At 35.9% G+C, this 20,087-nt stretch overlaps 1 protein-coding gene across 1 annotated transcript; it reads right to left on the minus strand.

Annotated features, from left to right (window-relative positions):
- Positions 1-765: 765 nt before the first annotated feature.
- LOC148129963 (uncharacterized) lies at positions 766-19,383 on the minus strand. Its single transcript, XM_087970407.1, is given in 10 exon segments — positions 766-894; positions 897-2,130; positions 2,212-2,530; positions 3,784-3,965; positions 5,975-6,042; positions 6,950-7,221; positions 8,405-8,545; positions 11,073-11,177; positions 11,884-12,007; positions 19,369-19,383. Coding segments are annotated over 10 exon segments (2,589 nt in total).
- Between the last annotated feature and the right edge of the window lie 704 nt (positions 19,384-20,087).

A 20,087-nucleotide genomic window follows, 5' to 3' on the forward strand; every position in this document is an offset into this window, starting at 1 on the left:
TGCCTACAATTTGGCAGTTCAAATCCCACCAGGCTCAAGGTTGACTCGGCCTTCCATCTTCCCGAGGTGGGTAAAATGAGGACCCAATTGTTGGGGGCAATATGCTGACTCTGTAAACCACTTAGAGAGGGCTGTAAAGCACTGTAAAGCGGTGTATAAGTTTAAGTGCTATTGCTATTTGGAGTAGCTGCATATAGCATTTTTTAAATATAAACCTGGTGGAATAACATAAGTGTCTTGCTGCAGAAATATAAATGGATAACAATATTTGTGATGTTTATAGGAAGAAATAAGATATAAGTCTAGGATGTCCAACAACAGTGCTCCCTGGTAGAACATTAATTCTTATGATATCTGCAAAAAGAAAAACAATTAAAAGGAAAAGGTGGAATGACGAAGACAAATAACCACTGCAATGTTTCTCCTCACTGTTTATTTGCCATTTTAATACTTTCCCATTCTTTAAAGGAAAATATAGCTTTATTTATACTGCAGACTTGTGAATACAGGAAGGCCAAACAATAGCAAAAACAAGTGGTACTCGGATAAATTCCAAAACCAGTGAGTTCTGGCTTTTATGGGTGCCAACAATTTTCATGGGATAACGCTTCAACATTTGACAGTTTTAATCAATCACCTGTTATAATCCTATGGTAATACAATCATATCTTAAAATTTCCCCTTTTCTTAATTAGCTGTTTATAAACTTTATTTTTTGATTCAAAATCTATGGCTTTGATATATTCTTTACTGAAGATGTGTTACTTATATCAAAAATACTTCATAATTTATGTTTATATATTTAGCAACACTACTACAGTTGGTCAAGCTTGATGAATATTGGGCTCCACTTGGAACATTACTGATGATATTGAAGCTTTTCCCACACTCCCTACTGAATACGGCCTCTCTCCTGTGTGTGTCCGCATGTGAGTGGCCCGTGCTGATGAGTCAGTGAAGCTTTTCCCACACTCCCTACATGAATATGGCCTCTCTCCTGTGTGTGTCCGCATGTGAGTGGCCCGTGCTGATGAGTCAGTGAAGCTTTTCCCACACTCCCTACATGAATATGGCCTCTCTCCTGTGTGTGTCCGCATGTGAGTGGCCAAGGTTGCTGATTGGCTAAAGCTTTTCCCACACTCCCTACATGAATATGGCCTCTCTCCTGTGTGTGTCCGCATGTGAGTGGCCAAGTTTGATGATTGGCTAAAGCTTTTCCCACACTCCCTACATGAATATGGCCTCTCTCCTGTGTGTGTCCGCATGTGAGTGGCCAAGTGTGCTGATCGGCTAAAGCTTTTCCCACACTCCCTACATGAATACGGCCTCTCTCCTGTGTGTGTCCGCATGTGAGTGGCCCGTGCTGATGAGTCAGTGAAGCTTTTCCCACACTCCCTACATGAATATGGCCTCTCTCCTGTGTGTGTCCGCATGTGAGTGGCCCGTGCTGATGAGTCAGTGAAGCTTTTCCCACACTCCCTACATGAATATGGCCTCTCTCCTGTGTGTGTCCGCATGTGAGTGGCCCGTGCTGATGAGACAGTGAAGCTTTTCCCACACTCCCTACATGAATATGGCCTCTCTCCTGTGTGTGTCCGCATGTGAGTGGCCAAGGTTGCTGATTGGCTAAAGCTTTTCCCACACTCCCTACATGAATATGGCCTCTCTCCTGTGTGTGTCCGCATGTGAGTGGCCAAGTCTGCTGATTGGCTAAAGCTTTTCCCACACTCCCTACATGAATATGGCCTCTCTCCTGTGTGTGTCCGCATGTGTCTGGCCAAGCTTGTTGATCGGCTAAAGCTTTTCCCACACTCCCTACATGAATATGGCCTCTCTCCTGTGTGTGTCCGCATGTGAGTGGCCAAGTCTGCTGATTGGCTAAAGCTTTTCCCACACTCCCTACATGAATATGGCCTCTCTCCTGTGTGTGTCCGCATGTGTCTGGCCAAGCTTGTTGATCGGCTAAAGCTTTTCCCACACTCCCTACATGAGTATGGCTCCTCTCTTACATGCGTTTGCTTCCAAGTGGATAGTCCTGGGGATTGGCTTAAACCTAGTCCATATTTTCTGCATGAATAAAACGTCTTCCTTATATGCCTCCACTTCTGTTTGATCAGGCATAATAATGATCCATCAACCTTTTTTACATATTCTTTATATAAATATGACTTTCCTCTATGTATCTGATTGTAAGTAAGCAGCTGAAAATGTTTTTTTTCATTATTTTTATGGTTTTTATTCTCTGCTTCTTCATTTCTATCTTTCAAAAAAAGCATTTCATCATGTTTACCTTTGTTCATGTTGCTTAGTATTCTATATTGCACCATAACTTGGTAGGAAGCATAGCTTCTTATTTTGGGTAATGATTTTTCTATTTTTTCTGGTTCTTCAGCAAGTATTATAAATCCAGAATGCTTCCATTTCATATGGCGGGTGAGGTAATCTTTGCAAGTAAATGCTGTCTCACATAGGGGACACTGATGGCAAACTATTTGTTGCTTCTTCACCAAGTATGAATTCTGCTTGTGAACTATTTGCAAAGAAAAAACAAAATTATTGGCAAATTATTGGCTCATTATTTCTATGAAGAACCTGCTATGATTTATACTTCCTTACTTTTTTATAGCCAAAGTAGACTTTGGAGTTTATATCTTTTCTTCCACATTAAAGAGTTCACTATTCTTATTATATCAGTGCTTATTACAGTATATAATTAGATAATTTTCAATTACTCATGCAGTATAAAAATGGGATTTAAAAATAAAGCTAATTGTTCATTGTTAATAATTTAATTTTAATTCTTTCAAGGCATAACTTCTTTCTTGGAAGGTTTTACACAAGATGTTAAACTACATTTGAGCTCAACAGAATGATATGATAAACTGGACTGAACAATCTGAATTTGTAAGGCACTTTTATGAAGACTATTCTACATTAAAATATATGTATTAATATATCTGTCAAGAGATAATTTATTGTAAACAAGAATTTCTTCTGATTAGGTTTTATTTTTTTACATTAAAAAGACATTAAAAAGACATCCCTACTTTTAGCCTCAAATAATATTATTTAGTTTTTATTCTGTTGATGAACCAACATATCTAATAGCACAGTTGCCAAATCTGATTAAGTCAGAAAATATGGAAACATTATACTTATAGTAAAAAAAGAATTCACAAAAAACTGGTAGTGTATAGGGCCAGACAAATGTAATATATATTTCTCCTCCTATCGTTATTAAAATAGCTTTCAAGACTTGTGTTTGAGAGGAAAACAAGGGCAGGACTTCTAAAGATTTTTTATTCTATCATCTATTAAAAAAAACTCTTACTGCAGGAAAAATATGAGCCATGGATCAATATTCATATTATGAATGTAACCACAATGCCAAATTTTTATGAAATAGCTATAATCATGTTGTTATTATACACTAATAGTACAAGTACAAATTATCTCTCATCCTTCAAATAAAATGCTACTTAAAAGTGGAATAAGAACTGGCAAAATTCTGGAAGTCACGCTAACACCATGTCAAAACATCAGTTGAGTCAACAGACAGTGACTATATGAAATTTTTCCAAGGCATCTTATGATGTAGGGCTGCAATTTCATTTGTAAAGCTGTTTTTTTTTTTTTTACAATATTTTGGCCTAGGGTCTTAAATTACTAGGCACTAAAGGGCCCATGGAAAAATTAGATAATTCCTTAGATACTACGGTAGGTTTGGGGTCCTCTGGTCTACAGCTATCATTAATTTAAGCAACAAATCATCTAGTATTATACCGTTTAGCAATTTCCATTTAGATCCCCATTTGATGCCAAGTTCCTTTCCATATTCTTCTCCATACCAAACCAAGAGCTCAGAATGAGGTTGAATTTCTTTACATGTTCTGTAGTATATTTCCCCATGATACTGGAAAGCAACAAGATTTTGTTCTTCCTCATTCCTGGCACAATTAACATACCTGTTTTTAAAAGGATGACTGATGTTAAAGGGAAACCAGGAAATTAGTTAGATCTGGGCCAGTCATTCTCTCTCAGTCCAACCTACCTCACAATATTATTGTAGCGGAGGGAAATACAGGTAAGTCCTTGACTTACAACAGTTCATTTAGTGACCGTTCAAAGTTACAACAGCACTGAAAAAAATGACTTATGACCATTTTTTATATTTACAACCATTGCAGCATCTTCATGGTCATGTGATGTACATTTGGATTCTTGACACCTGGTTCACATTTATGAACCAAAATCACGTGATCACCTTTTACAATCTTCTGACAAGCAAAGTCAATGGAGAAGCCAGATTTCACTTAACAACCGTGTTACTAACTTAACAATTGCAGCGATTCACTTAACAAAGGTAGCAAGAAAAGTCATAAAATGGGGCAAAACTCAATAAATTTCTCACTTAGCAACATAAATTTTGGGCTCAATTGTGGTCATAAGTCGAGGACTACCCGTATGAAGTCACCTTGGGATACTAAATGAAAGGTAGTATATAAATCAAATACATACATGCATACAAACATACAATTGTGCTATAGTTAATTCACAGCTCTAGAATATTACTATCAGTCTTTTTTTTTTTTTAATTGTATTTTTAATTTTTGTCCTTGCAGAGCGAAACATATCACCGAGATAGTAGCATGTTCGGAGTTATAACAATTTTGGTCTCTGGACAAAATCTATTGAGCAAAGAGATATTTTGAGACCAGTTCTAATATTCTCAAATCTGGAAAGTGACAACCTGCTTTTATATTTTATCCTGTACATTGATAATAGCATAGATTTGCGCTTGAACTTAGGATGATTTAAACAAAACTGAAACCAAGAAGTTTTGGGGAACTTCTCAGATCATGAAGAGATAATTAATTGTACACTTATTTAAAAATTATCCCCAGCAAACGTAGAATAATCTGGGGTATGGCCAAAATGAAAGAAAAATAGTTTTAAAAGTCCAGATCATTTATATTCATAAAGAAAATAATGAAGACAATACATAATATATGAAATATTAATATTTTGCATTATTTAGCCATTGCTATTACAAATAGCTGTTATTCAGCTGTTCTTTTCAGCTAGAGAAAGACCAAAAGAAGCTAAATTAGAAAATTTGTATGATCATTTTTTCCAGTTGTGTACTTTCTCAGATAAAGATCACTTTTTTATAAATAGAGAAAAGGTTTTACATATGTGGGAAGTGAAATATATTCACCTATAGTTATATAAAACTCTTCCCATTAAAAAAAAACATAAAACACGTGGGCAGTATTAAAATTCCAGTACATTTTGGAAGCTACTTTATATCCTGATTGTACAAACTGAACATTTCTTCAAACTTTTAATCAATATTTATCCTTATTTACTGATATCACTATAATTCAATTTATCTATGTGTTGACCTACCTCTATTATTAATCATTATATTAGTCCACTTTAAGAAATTTTCTTTGTGCAAAATATCATGGTTTGTCACATTGAAAGCTTGATGATCCTGACACTGCACTTATCAAAGATATTGGAAGCTATTTTCATTGTACAATGTTCCTCTATTATAATAAAATTACTTGACTGCTATACTATATTATAATGCAAGTATAGCCAAGTGGGCAGAAATACGCTGTTCTAGTTTTGACTTATCTCTCTCTCTATAATTATACCAAGTGCCTTGCAAAATATTTTCTTTGTTTCTTACAATTCAAACTTATAAAACTGTGACTTATAAAACTAACACCTGGAATTTCATTTAGATCAATGAAACATCCTTATATTCACAAAGTTGATATAGTACAGTACAGCTGTATTACATGGTATTAAAATCAAGTAATTTAGCTTTTAGATAGTTTGCAGGTTGACTTGTTTGTAGTATAGGTCAGCAGTCTCTAACCTCTAACCATACTGGGTGATCGTGGCCGCACACAGCTCCATTTAAAAATACAAAAATCTCTTTAATTTTATCAAAGATTTTTACCTCATCCAGTTGGAATTAGTTTCATTCTTTCCATCAATGTAACTGTAACAATTCTGCTCTCTGGTAATCTGTAAATATAATAGACATAAACTATATATCAATATGGAATTTACACAATTATGCATAACAATTTCATTGTAATATAGTAATAATATAACATGCCTAACCTTAATTAATCTCTAGGAAATGGGTTTTTTTTACTTAATGATAAGAAAAAATAATATCAAAATGTATTTCCCCACTTTATATTCTATAAAATATTGGTTTGAACTTGTTTAATTCAAACAAATTGGAAAGTACCAAAAGCAATAAATCAATAAAACTTCCCTAGAGGGGTTTCCATGGTCACACATCACAATGGAGAAAATACTGTTTCATGTTATTACAGACTAGCATACTTAAAGGAAAAACATTAAGTACAGGTAGTCCTCAACTTGTAACCATTTCTTCAGTAACCATGATAAGTTATGATAGTGCTAAACAAAGGGACTTACAACCTATGCCCCAAGATATGAATGTTGCAGTACCCCTGCAGTCATGAATTAAAAACTCAGGTGCTTGGCAGTTCCCATATTTATGACCTATGGGGTGCTTCAATTTTCCCCACCTGCCTATCTCTCTCCCCCATCTATGCCCTTTGGCCCTCTGCCACCCTGTGCTCTAGCCGCCCAGGCTGACCTTCACCATCTTGCTCTTGCTGCTGATCAGGACTGGGGTAAGTATTCCCATGACCCACAATTCTCAGTTAAGGATAGTAACTAGGACTTGTGGAATTATAGTCACTAAGTGATAGTCATGTGAGATCTTATCTTACCACCACATTGCTTAGCAATCACAATTCTGAACTCAGTTGTACTTATAAGTCAAAGACTACCTATAAAGCAACATGGTAGTGTAACATAAATTAGGTTTGCTGAGTCACCCAAAATGAAAATTACATGAAATTACTGTTAAATCGAAGAACTATGTTCATACCAGCCAGGAATAGCCACTGTTTGCTGCTGCTTCTTCCTCTGTCCTTGTTCCTTCATATGGTCCAAAATGAATTCCTGGAGTCAATGTTTCCCTTTCATTCCAGACTCCAAAACCAGCTCTGGGGATACTTGAAAGACCAATTCTAAAACCTGAAGGTAAAGTGCAGGTGGCTCTATTTGCCAGTCCTAGTTCAGCTGCCGTGTCTCTGATGAAAAGTGGAGGACCATGAACAGAACACTCATCAACAAAGAAAGTCAGGCAATATTCACAAACTAAGAAAGTGAAAAGAGATAAGTGAATATGGAGTGAGAATCTAACAAATGATCCTTTGTTAAATTCAGTTTTCTTAGTTTTCTATAGGCAATATATATTATGAATATGACTTGAAAATGTTTGCATCTCAGTGAAGATATCAGGATCCATTTATGATTTTTATCTACCCATTTTATGCCTACCAATTATGTAAAAAACAAAATAGCAGATGAGTTCAAGGCTCAGGAGGTTACAGCAGCTGGCTAGTCTTGTCTGCTTGGAAACTAAGCAAGGTTGGGACTATTTAATACTTGAAAGTGAAATTACCAGAAAATCCTAAAGCTGTAGACTAGACTGGAAGCTAAAGAATGAATCCTGGCAAAATTCAATTTCCTCTTGTGGAAATGCTACATATTGTAAAGAATGTTTGCCAATAAACAGCAAAAAGCTTTCAAAAGCTTAACAGAACTATCCTGCACACAAGTGGAAACAAAGAGCACAGATGATACATTTACTACTGTTTGTGTGGTCATATGTACGTTGTTTTGTCCTTGTAAAAACTTGTCAAAAGTTGTTACTTATTTGCTATTTTCCTCCTCTTTGCGTAATAGATAATGTAAGAACATTTAAAAAACAAATAAATCCTGTACTGGTAAGCCATTAGGATCAAAGGAAGGAACCAGCATCTTCACGGCGAAACATGAACCATGATGACATTATTAGAACGTTGTCGGGTAAGAGCATTTTATTTTTACATTAATGTCTGAAATCCAAAAATCTCTTTGTGTCAGCGATCCCCAACCTTTGCAGCTCTGTGGACTGGTGGCGGGGGGGGAGAGAGGATGGTTTCTCACACATCCTCATACACAAATGTAGCTACGTTTGTGTGCATGCTCAATTGCCACTTGTATGGCCTGGTTCCCAACAGAGGGTTGGGGACCTGTTTGCATCACAAAAACAAAATTTTAATAATAGAACTAATGATTGAGAATCTATAATTGTTTTCTTAGCCAATTCTGACAAACTTTGAGAATATAACTTACATTATATAACATATATATAACATCCTGCTTATTTAATACAATAGTTTTAAAGTTTAGTAAATTATTTGAAAAACACTGCAAAATTATTAAACCTATAAGCATATATAAAGTTTGCTTAGGAGAAATGAAGGGAAAAAGATCATTAAAAAGTGCCTCTCACACAAGTAGTCATCATCATTTGGTTCATTTATTTCCATGTATGCTTTTCTATCTCTCTTCCGTAACCTGTAAGTGCTAATTTCCTTGTTCTGTTCTTTTTTCCTTTCCTTTTTCTTTTCAGGCACAGCTTTTGTTTGGAAATCTGAAAAATAAAGTACAGCATAATCTATATTTCCATGGAAAGCAACAATACCTCAGGTACAAGAATGCTTTTGTTTTTCTAAGAATTTATATCATGCCAAGAAAGAGGTTCAAGAATTATACAGTACATTTGTATTTTATTATATGGATTCAGGATTGTTTAACAAATTGTAAGGGCAGAAAATTTGGTAAAAAGTTTGGGATAATCCCATCATTCTAGAGGGGAAGTAAGGAGACAATATATACCGGTAGTACTAATATTGAAGAATACATCTAGACTAGAGGACAAAAGAAATGACATCATTAAATGTGTACAGAATACCTGAATCATGTTTACATTGACAGAAATCTGTATCAAAGTATCTGCTTTATTAATTAGATTTTCAAGTATAGACTCTGCATTTTCAGTCCGTTGGAAGAAGTGGATTAAGATACCTTCTTAGGTCCCAAAACAATTTTAGAGAATTCTACTTTGCAGGACTAAAACATATATTAATTAATCACACAATAAATGCAATGTATCTTATAATTAAGAACAGCCTATTGTTGCATATAAATATGCTAAATTAATAAATAGGCATTACAACATTATGTTCTGAAGCAAAGGCATAAATATGAACATATTTGTACATGGACATATGTTGTCCACATTAACTTTACAAAAAAAAAACACAACTTTATAGCACAAGTAGTTTTTAAAAGGCATTCTGCTGCTGTAACATGATTACAGGAACATAAACAGGTGCTTTAAGGATTTGCCAATATGCATGCATACATACATGCCCAGAACTACCCGATTTTCCTTTGAATCTGAAGTGTCGTGCAGGCGCATCCCTATTACATTAATTCAGTCTTAAAGGCAAAGTTTAAATTCTATGAGGCAAAGATGTTTTGCTTATTGCTCCTATATGTTCTTGTAGAGAGCATGGGCAGCTGGCAATAATTCAGTCTAAATTTCTGTATCTACTTATAGCTTCCAGAAGCATCTCAAAGATAGTTCTATGCTAGGAAAAATATTTGTTTAGCAATCTTTAGCTAAAAATTATCCTCAGAGTAGCTAAGAAAAATTAATTCAATGTAACAAATTTTAGAATATAAATTTAAATCCATTATCTAGATGAAAAATGATCTACAGTTGCCCTTCTGGATTTATTACAAGTGGTCCTTAACTTATGACTGCAATTGAGCCCAAAATTTATCTTGCTAAGCTTTTGCCCCATTTTATGACCTTTCTTGCCACAGTTAAATGAATCGTTTCACTCTTTTAGTAACATGGTTAAGTGAATCTGGTTTCCTCATTAATTTTGCTTGTCAGGTCTGAGAAGGTGACCACATGACTCTGCAGACATCATAAATGAGTTGCCAAGCAACTGAATTTTAATCATGTGACTATGGGGATGCTACAAAGAACTAAGTGTGAAAAAACAGCCATAAGTTACTTTTTTCAGTGCCATTGTAACTTTGAATGGTTACTAAACAAATTGTTGTAAATCGAGGACTACCTGTACTATGTTTGATTTTTAAAATGCTTTTTAAAAACACTGAACAATGAATTCCAAAGGAATATGATATCTTGGTTTCCAATCAATTATATGTTGATTTCACTCATGATCGCTTTGATCTTGAATAATGGCAGCCTTGTGAGATTAATGAGAAGGAACTAGTGAATCATATTTTTTTGTTTTTGACTTTACAGAGATATTTGGGAAATACTGATTATATCCCAATCACAGAATTATATTCTATGCTTCTCATCTCCTATGAAATCAAAGGTTGGGTGTTTTGAACAGCACAGCAAAGTTGTGTGGCATTGTTTGCCTCTGATACCTCCAGGTACAATTTAAGGTGCCAAACTTTTGGTAAAGGTTTGTGTTCCTTTTTAGTTTTTATCTGAAGTTTTGCAATCAATCTTATCTTCCACTGCAATTGTACAGAACCTTAAGTATCTTAGTTATCCTAGTCATGTTTCCTAGTCAGCATAATTCACAGCATTGCCATTTAATTGTCTATCTTAACACAGAATGAGGTACTATATGAGAGATAATATTATCTGATGAATGCTGCCTCTCATGCTACATGTGATTAATGCCTTTCGCAATACAGTCTTGACTTGATGGATTTGTATCATTTTGAGCAGCTGTAACAGAATAACATAAAACCAGTTATTTTGCTACACTGATACAATAATTTTTCCACTGATTGTATATAGAATACAACCTTTTAAACTACACTAGTTAAATGTTATCAAAAACTTTAAAGGGTCACTAAAGGTATTATATTTTCATATAAAGAACAAAAGTTTATTTCATTTTTCTCTAAGCAGTTAACAACTGTGAAGTCTGCTTTAAGATTAATAGCATGCATAGCATTTAAATTTTTTATCCATTTTTGTGATCATTTTCATTTTGATTGCAAGTTCTGTATTATTGGTTACTTCATTCTGAAGCAAGAGTTGTATTCTATTACATTTTAATATTCTGCAGACTTACAGATATTTTTGTTGTATCATGATTATTTTGATAGCATACCTATAAGCGTTGGTGTCCATTCCTCATCCGATTCAGAGGATTCGTTTGCAGTTTTTAAGGGCTGCCGTGCATAATACATAAATGCTGGTTTAGGAGTAGGAAGACCTAATAAAAATATTAGTTATCACTTATCAGAGAATGTCTAATGTTGCACCTTTTTTTACTGATTCCATAAATGTTTTTCTGTTCTGCTGAGGCCAATATAAGGAAGGCATAATCACAATCGTAGTGCTAACTGAAAATAGGGATTTTTTCTCATTCTGGGCAACATCTGCCCATTTAAACTGCATGTGAAAGTAACAGAACTAGCAAGACCCAAAACCCAATCAAATTAAATTAACCTTTTATGCAACACAGGACTATTCCTTTGTGCATTAAATCTTATATTGGCATATTTCACTATTACTTCAAGGATTGAACATGGCTGTTGTGCTATAGTGTGGATTAATCCACTGATTTACTGAAGGCAATCCATTGTATCCAAACATGGAAGGAATTTGTGTTCCTGCTTCCTAGGGATAATTTCATTATCTTCACTCATGGCCACTTGGTAAACTCTTATTAATATTATTTGCTTGTTTGTGGTTTAGGATGTTGTGTCATTCAGATGAAACTTTAAGATTTAATGTATTAAATGGAATGGCTTTGCTGAAGTTAGGACTGTAATTAAGGATAGAAACATATTTCAGCACCCAGTAACTTATTTCCCCATGAATATTTTATTTTAACTTATGAATTATTTGAAGTTTCTCCTTGTGTATGGTTTCAAGACATGGGTAAACAACTCTTCATTAATTAGTATTGTGCTCACCTAATTGAATCATAAAGTCATAATTATGTTTCATGTTCTTATAACGTAATTTTTCCCATTCTCCCATCTCAGCCCATTGCTCTTTAGAAAAATAGACGGAGAGCTCTTTAAACCTATCTTCAACCTAGTACAGAAGAGAGGACAATTATAGTATATTACATGTTTACATTTCCTGCTTAAAAGAAGCAAATGCCAAAAATTGGGTTAAAATTTATCACCATTTTGATTACATTTATTTTACATTTATTTTAATTTACATTTAACATCAGAGATATTAATCATTGGATCCAACACAAAAGATTGGGGATTGCTCTTAAAAGACTAGCTATGTAGGATATGGTAGGTGACTCTCTCAGCCAACTCACCTCACAGGGTTGTTGTTGTGGGGAAAATAGGAGTACTTTGTGTTCACCGCCTTGAGTTACTTATAAAAATAATAAAAGTGAAGTGTAAATAAATAATCAGGTATGCAAATTAATAGATGTGATTAACAATCCATGTAAACATGGATTTTTTTTTCAGCAGTCTACATCCAATGTGTTCAATCTGAAAATAATTTCCTTCTGGTAACAAACAATAAAAATGTACTGTATATAATGTTAAATGCTAGTCCTTTATATTTACTGGGGATTTGAGTTTTTAAAAAGTTAATTAATAAATTGAATGTATACTGAATTCATATTAAGGCTGGAGATTAAAAATAATTGCTTATTGAATTTTATAATTAGTGTGCTGAATCAATTCATTACATTTGAGATCAATAAAAGCTTTAATTGTTCAACATTCCCAATTACCACAATGAATTCATTTTTCTCCTCAAAGATAAATTAGCACTATGCAATAACCATTGCTTATTACTCTGTAATTCTTTGAATTCGGAATAAATCCCAATAAGATCAGTGGGATTTTCTCTGAGATTTAAACAGAATTAAATTTATTGTAAAGAAGGATTTTGCTTTTCCTTTGGAATCCATGAATCAAAACTTTGGATTAAGTTGTTATCTGAATTCATATTTGATTGGATTTCATTGCAGGGCTTGATGTTGTGACTAAAAATATCATTGCATTTGATATCATGAAGCTCCCTAGTAAAAATGTTGCTCTTTGTTAATTACAAGTCCAAACTGCACAGCAAGACTAAACTGTCACTGATCTGAAATTATATACCTATAAAATACATATGCTTATCGATATCCCCTAAATAAGATAAATAAATAAAACTTCCAGAGAAATTTGCTTCTTTCTTGCAAAGCTAGGAGGAACCCTCCTTATACAGGTTTCCCTAGATTCAAATCTGTTGAGCTAAATTAAGCTTGTCTTTTATTAAAATGTCTGAAAAACTGCTGCCAGATTCCTGATTTGGTCACCAGACTCACACAGATCTATTCCTACAATGTACAATAACTGTGCATAACACAGCATTCTAACCCTATCACATTCTTTGTAATTTAAAGGGGGAAAAAAATTCCTATCTTGAAAAAACGTTGACATCTTGAAAAGCAGTAAGTCCTATCAAATGAGCATGTCAGGAGTTTTGGAAGCAATTACTTATTATTCCCTCACCTTGGACTTTTGTCCACTTTTCTTATTAATCTGCTTTTTGCTCCCGTCTCCAGAATTCTTTTTCTTGGTACCTTTCTTTATCCCTTCTGCCACAATATTTATTGAAACATCAGATGACCCACTAGTTTCTTCTATTAAGGATTCTTCTGCCCAAATGCTTCTATCAGTCTCCAAGTTCTCTATCGTAATACATCCTTCACTTTCAACTGCTTTTTTTCTTGCAATATCATTTTTATCTGATATTTCTCCCCCCGGCTCTTGGTCTCCCGCCCCACTTGAACTATCTTTGTTCTGCCCCTGGGATTCAGTCTCCGTTTGCCTCAGCCCCTGAACTTCCATCCTAGAGGGGTTTGAAACCTCCTCTATTCTCTCAACCTCGGGTGGCATCTCCTGCCTCATATCCTGGGTTTCTGTCCCAGTAAGCGATCCCCCCCACTCCCTCTGAGATTTTGTCCCCGTTGGCATCTTTCGTCCAACCTCACACCCGCTGAATCATCTATATGGGATCAAATCATCGGGCTTTGTGTTGTTAAGTGCTTTTCCCCATTAAATACTAGATTTCCTTCCTGCGCTTCAGGGTTGGGTTTTGCCTAAGAGTCAACCTAAAGTTGGTCCTTTCAGCTTCCCTCCCTACGGAGTGAGAGACCCTTCCCAACTCCTTTCCCGCCTTCAGAGAAGCCCGCCAAAACGACGCGCAGCCAATCAGCGCGAAGCGCGGGCAGGTTATGACCAATCATTGAAAAGCGCGGGAACCCCCCCCCCCCGAATTTCGCGCTTGGAAGCTGCGAAGATAACTACGTTCGCCTCAGAGTGGAAAGAATGAGAGGAAAGTGGGATTTTGCCCGCTGAGGGAACGGAACTGTAATGAGGGATACAGTATATATTTCTAGTCGACGGAAATCCGTGACTGATGTATATCAATCACAAAGATCGGTCTTCCCCAATCTCTTGCCTTCCAGATGTATTCCGACTCCCATTATCGCCCATACTGAGGGAAAATGGGAGAAGTTCTGAACACTGGAAGCATTACATTGGGACAAAAGGCTGTGGATTTTCAAAATATGTGTGTGTACAGTACATGAGCACATAAACACTTCACCACCACAACCTAGTCGAAAAACTAGAATTCGGACATGCAGTGTGAGCCGTTTACAAAGGAGATTCTTTTGAAAATATCCAGAGTACAGTATCTTTTTTTCCTGTCATGGTGACTGGTTCAAGCTTCACTCTGGTTTGGGTTTAATGTATATTAAACAAGCTGTCTATTTAGGGTCCATGAGTAAACACAGCATGATTTGCAAGGCAGCGTTCTCCCCTTAAACCAGGGATCTTTAAATTGCTGCATTGCAAAGGGAGTGGATTTCAACATTTGTAACTCAGCCAGGAGAGCCACCAGCCATGGTGACTGGGGATGGCAAAAGATGTCATCCTGTTCATCTATGCAGAAGCAACTTCCAGGATAGTGTTTTTAGCCATTGCTTGCATGTTAGCCTAGTGCATTGCAAGAATGTAATTTGTGTGGCTAGTTTATTGGGTCACAAAAGCACAAAAGATTGGGTTAGATTAGATGAACCATGGTTAACTATGGCTAGGTGCATCATTTAAAAATGGCCTCTTGAGTAAGAAAGCTCTTGGACCATAAGTACCAATATTTAATCAAGCCCAGCAGAAATTTAAAAATGACTTAAAGAAGCAAAAACAGAATAAAGCAAATAACAAAATTAATTAGCAGGGGCTTGCTCTTGATTTTGGAAGCTGGTCTTGCTGCAATTCCTTTTCTAGGTAGCTTTAAAACTCCCCCAAATGGACTTTTTTAAAACTGATATTGCAACAGATTTACACTAATGCAAGACAACCATGTGGGGTCACTGTAGCATCAAGTTGAGCATTCAGGTGGAGAGTATAAATAACTAATAATTTTTTTATTTATTTCATGGATGGCTCTTTGGTTTCCAAATAAATTAACCTCCTTTCTGATATGTTTTTTAAAACTACCTTTTAGCATTATGGAAAAAAACGAACAGTGAGAAAGCATTTACCCAGCAATTTCAAATAAACAGCCAAGGCCACAATCAGGGTACAGCTTATTTAATAGAATTGTGTATTTATTAATGCCATCAACTATCACTTACATTCCAAGGGCCTAATTGATTGATGCCTTCAAGTCAGTGCTGAGTCTGAGTAATTGAGTCACTTTAGATCAGTGGTTCCCAACCTTTTTTTCGCCCCGCACCCCTAAAGAAATTTCACTCGAACCTCGCACCCCCTGAAATAAATAAATAATAAAAATGCCAACATATAGCCAATATCCTATTATTTACCTGGACTTTTCTCGCACCCCCTGGAATATCGTCTCACACCCCCAGGGGGTGTGAGCACCCCAGGTTGGGAACCCCTGCTTTAGATAGTGGCATATAAATTTAATAAACTACCAAGATAAAGGTTTCTAGGATGATCTGTCCTCAACCTGGTCTGTTATTAGGTCTCTCAGTGTGCATTCATTATTGTACTGTAATTTGAGTCCATTCATACTCCATCACTGGAGGATTTTAAGAAGACATTGGAGAATTGCTTGTCTGAAATGGTATAGGGTCTCCTATTTGAGCAGACAGTTGGATTAAAAGACCTCCAAGGTCCCTTCCAACTCTTATTCTCCAACACCAAAGTTCAAAAGTATCAATGTTCTTTCTATTCTTTGCTTCAAAGTCCAACTTTCACATCCAGAGATTGTTACAGGAAAAAAAATGTTGTGTCTATAATACTAATCTTTGTAGGTCTAACTACTATGTAGTATCTGAATACATTAAAGCCTAATAAAATTTATATCAGGAATATTATATTGTGTCTTACATTCAGGAATTCAAAGTGATATCCATAGTGATTTTTCATATTTTTCTTTACAACAAACCTGGGAAGAGTTGGGCTGAGAAAACACAATTGTCCAAAAATCACCGAGTGACCTTGTGTGACTGATGTCTTACCTTGTGATACCTTAGCCATAATATCAATTAGCTCTACACTGGTTGTAAAATAAGAATATAAAACCAATAGCCTTCCAGATGTGTTAACCTATAAGTATAAATTGACTTATGACCACAGTTCATAAGTCAATAAGGTCTTATGAACCTTAATTTATGACATAAGGTCATAAATTGACTTATGACCACAGTTTAGTCCAAAATTTCTGTTGCTAAGCGAGGCATTTGTTTAATGAGTTTTGCCCCATTTTACAAACTTTCTTGCCACTGTTGTTACGTGAATCACTACAATTGTCAAATTAGCACAGGATTGTTAAGTAAATCAGGCTTCCCCATTGATTTTACTTGTAAAAAGTTGCAAGGTGACCCTGGGGCATGCAGTAATCATAAATATGAATCAGTTGCCAGGTGTCTGAACTTTGATCACATGACCATGGGGATGTGGCAATGGTCACAAGTGTGAAAAACTGTCATAAGTCACTTTTGTCAGTGCTGCTCTAATTTCAAATGGTCACTAAACAAACTCTTGTAATTTGAGGATTACCTGTATAAAAAATTGTTTCCAGTATGTAAACAAATGGAACTAATGGGATGGAACTAATAGCCTTTCTGGATAAAAATGAACTACAATATCCCAAGCTTTTTTCATTCTGTTCATTTAATTTAGAAAAAAAAAATATTTTTGTAAATTTTAAACAACTGGAACTCAGAAATTTTGCCCTAACTGCTGCAAATCATCCTAAAGTCTAACAGTGGATTAGGATATATTTTGTGTCCAGCCTTAATCTAATAACTATGAAGTGATCATCTATTGGGGGAAGCTGATGATGATCCTTTCAATTCAGATTTTAGTTATAAGCAATATTGGATGAAGATTGAGATACACAAGTAAGAAAGACAGAAGCTGAAGGGATATACAGTGATAATAATGGATGTGAAAATTAATTTCAGCATTATAATTCTTTTTGGACTATCAAATAAAATATTAATCATCCTATAGTGAATCCTATAGTGAATCTTTTATTACCTAAGAGATAATAAAGGTATCCATAATCCCATGTAAATGAACTTCCTTTGTTCAAATATTAATACTGAAATATTGATAAAAGATCACATGACAAAATCACATGTTGAAATTTATTAGTACCATAAGTTGTATTAGCAATAACGAGCATGCAATTAAAAAACAAAAACAAATCCAAACTATTATGGAAAAATAGTAGGCATAGCCTTCCAATAGACCATATCCAAATTATAAGCATAATTTTTTACGATTATTCTTTAAAATGTCTAAAATCACAAATTGTACTATTTTCACTTTAAGAAAATTGTTGCTAAAAGCAACTAATAAATAGGACAAGTTTTATTTCCAGAGTTCTGAATTCAAATATGACAATAGGAGAAGCATATGAACCAACTGAGCGAGTTAAAAATGGTGCTTTATCAAAATTTCGTCTTTCCACTCCAAGCATAATTGTGCAGTAATGGTGCAGAATATTGCAATACAAGAGCCTATTATTTTCACAGTCTGATAACTTAGATGATTATGTATTTCTGCTTATCTTTCTTCCGCATAGGAAAAGGTAATATGTGTCCTAGAATGACTACAGCATATATAACATCATTCATTGTTCAGGTAATTGTGTTTTCATAAGCCGTTCCATTAAAAAATAAATCTTTTAACCAATTTTTCATTAGGGCTCAGTTTTTATATTGGTTATTTAATTAACTCACGTACTGATTTGCAGAATACATTGAATTATAAATTAAACAGGTTGGATTAGTCCAACATGATATGCCCCAAAAGACTCATCAAGGTTAGGAGGTTGCTTAAATGCAGCTGCTACATTTTTAATAGAACAGTGCAAGCATCTGGTGAGCCTGTGCAGTTCATTAGTCTAATGGAAAGACGAGCAACCTGATCACTTTCAGACGTATCGAATTTCATTAAACATTCTTGCCATCCGCTGGGCATGCTGGAACTGATAGGAACTAGAGTCCAAAATATTTGGAAGACACCAAATTATCTATGCTGCTATACTGATAGGAGGCAAAAGCTGCTTCAAGCCAAGCTCGGCTCTGGATAACTAAATAGCTCTAGTGGGCTGCAATGTTACCGATAAAGGAGAATATTTGTACAATATCTGAGTTGAAACAAGGGGTCCTCGGTTCTCTCTGAGCTTGGTTGTATTTATGCAGACATTTCATTATCCAAACTAGGTAACATCCATACTAGCAGTGACCACTAGCACTGATGATGGTACCTAGTTTGGAGAATGAAACTTCTGCATAAACCAACCAAGCTCAGACAGGACCAATGACCAAGCCCCTTGCAATTTTTTTGGGCAGCAATACAGAAGTGGGTTTCCACTGCCTTTTTCCTTTTACTTCCCTGTTGAACCAACTGCCTTGTGATTCCCTTTTGTGTTGTCCAGGATTTCTGAGTTTCTGAGTCCAGATACTCATCTTAGTGCTTGCCGAGATGATGCAACACCATACAGGGGGAGAATTAAGAACGAGTTGTTCATAACATACAAAGGCAGACTTTAAAAATACCTGCAAAGAGCACTCTTCTAAACAGATTCACAACTATCAGGGGCAGTTTTTCACTAAGATATGACAAATATTAGAAACATTTTGTGTATGTGATTATGAGCATGAAAACAATACAGTCTAAGACTAAGATGAACTAGGACCAAGGAGCTGAACTTCGCAGCTTTGAGAGGCTGATGAGTATTTTTAAAAGATTTCTTTAAAAATTCAAAACGCAATTCTGTAGATTCAACTACAGATGGAAAACAGAAAAGCGGTACCACTTCTACCACATTGTCTATAGATAGATAAGCCTGGGGGTTAATAACAAACAGAACCCTAGTTATAAGTTCTTAGACAAGAGCGTGGCTGATGAGTTTTCTATCTTTTGGACCATAAAAAACAAACCCACCACGAACTGGTGCATGGTTTACTTTGCCATTTGTGAATAAGTTCATATTAACATTGACCTATCAGCCCATAATCATCGTCAATTTATTTGCTTGCTGGGCTTTTGGACCCCATGCACTGACAACTCCGAAGTGGACTGCATGGCAAATTCCCAGTCTTTTTGGGGGTGGGGAGGGAAGTATTGTAAAACTCTACAACAGGGGTCCCCAAACTTGGCAACTTTAAGACTTGTGGACTTCAACTCCCAGAATTCTCCAGCCAGCAGAGCTGGCTGGAGAATTCTGGGAGTTGAAGTCCACAAGTCTTAAAGTTGCCAAGTTTGGAGACCTCTGCTCTACAAGATTCACCGATGGCAACTCCCATCATCCCCAGCCAGCATACTCCACCTATTAAAAAAAAAAAATACGGAAGTCGCAGACCCACACGTCTGAAGTTGCTGGAGGAAGGTTGCGAATACACATTCTTCCATTCAGCCCCTGAGGAATAAAGGCGTGGGAGCAGAACTTTATCCTCCCGCTTCCTGTGACAGACAGACATAACAACAGTTCTTTAACACGCGTAGCCAATTAGCTTGGGCCGTCGGCCCGTTGCAACCAATCCAGACTGGGCCAATGGTAGGGCAGGGCCCACAGCTGCCTTTTTAACCAAGCGCAGAAGGCGCGCGAAAAATGAAGGGCCCTTTGCCCTCGCGCTTCGGCCGGTTGCGTGAGGGGCGGCAGA

This window comes from Notechis scutatus, chromosome 8, assembly GCF_049901735.1.
Source record: "Notechis scutatus isolate UNSWTSFEM ecotype Mainland chromosome 8, rNotScu1.2, whole genome shotgun sequence".
Taxonomy (NCBI): Eukaryota; Metazoa; Chordata; class Lepidosauria; order Squamata; family Elapidae; genus Notechis; species Notechis scutatus.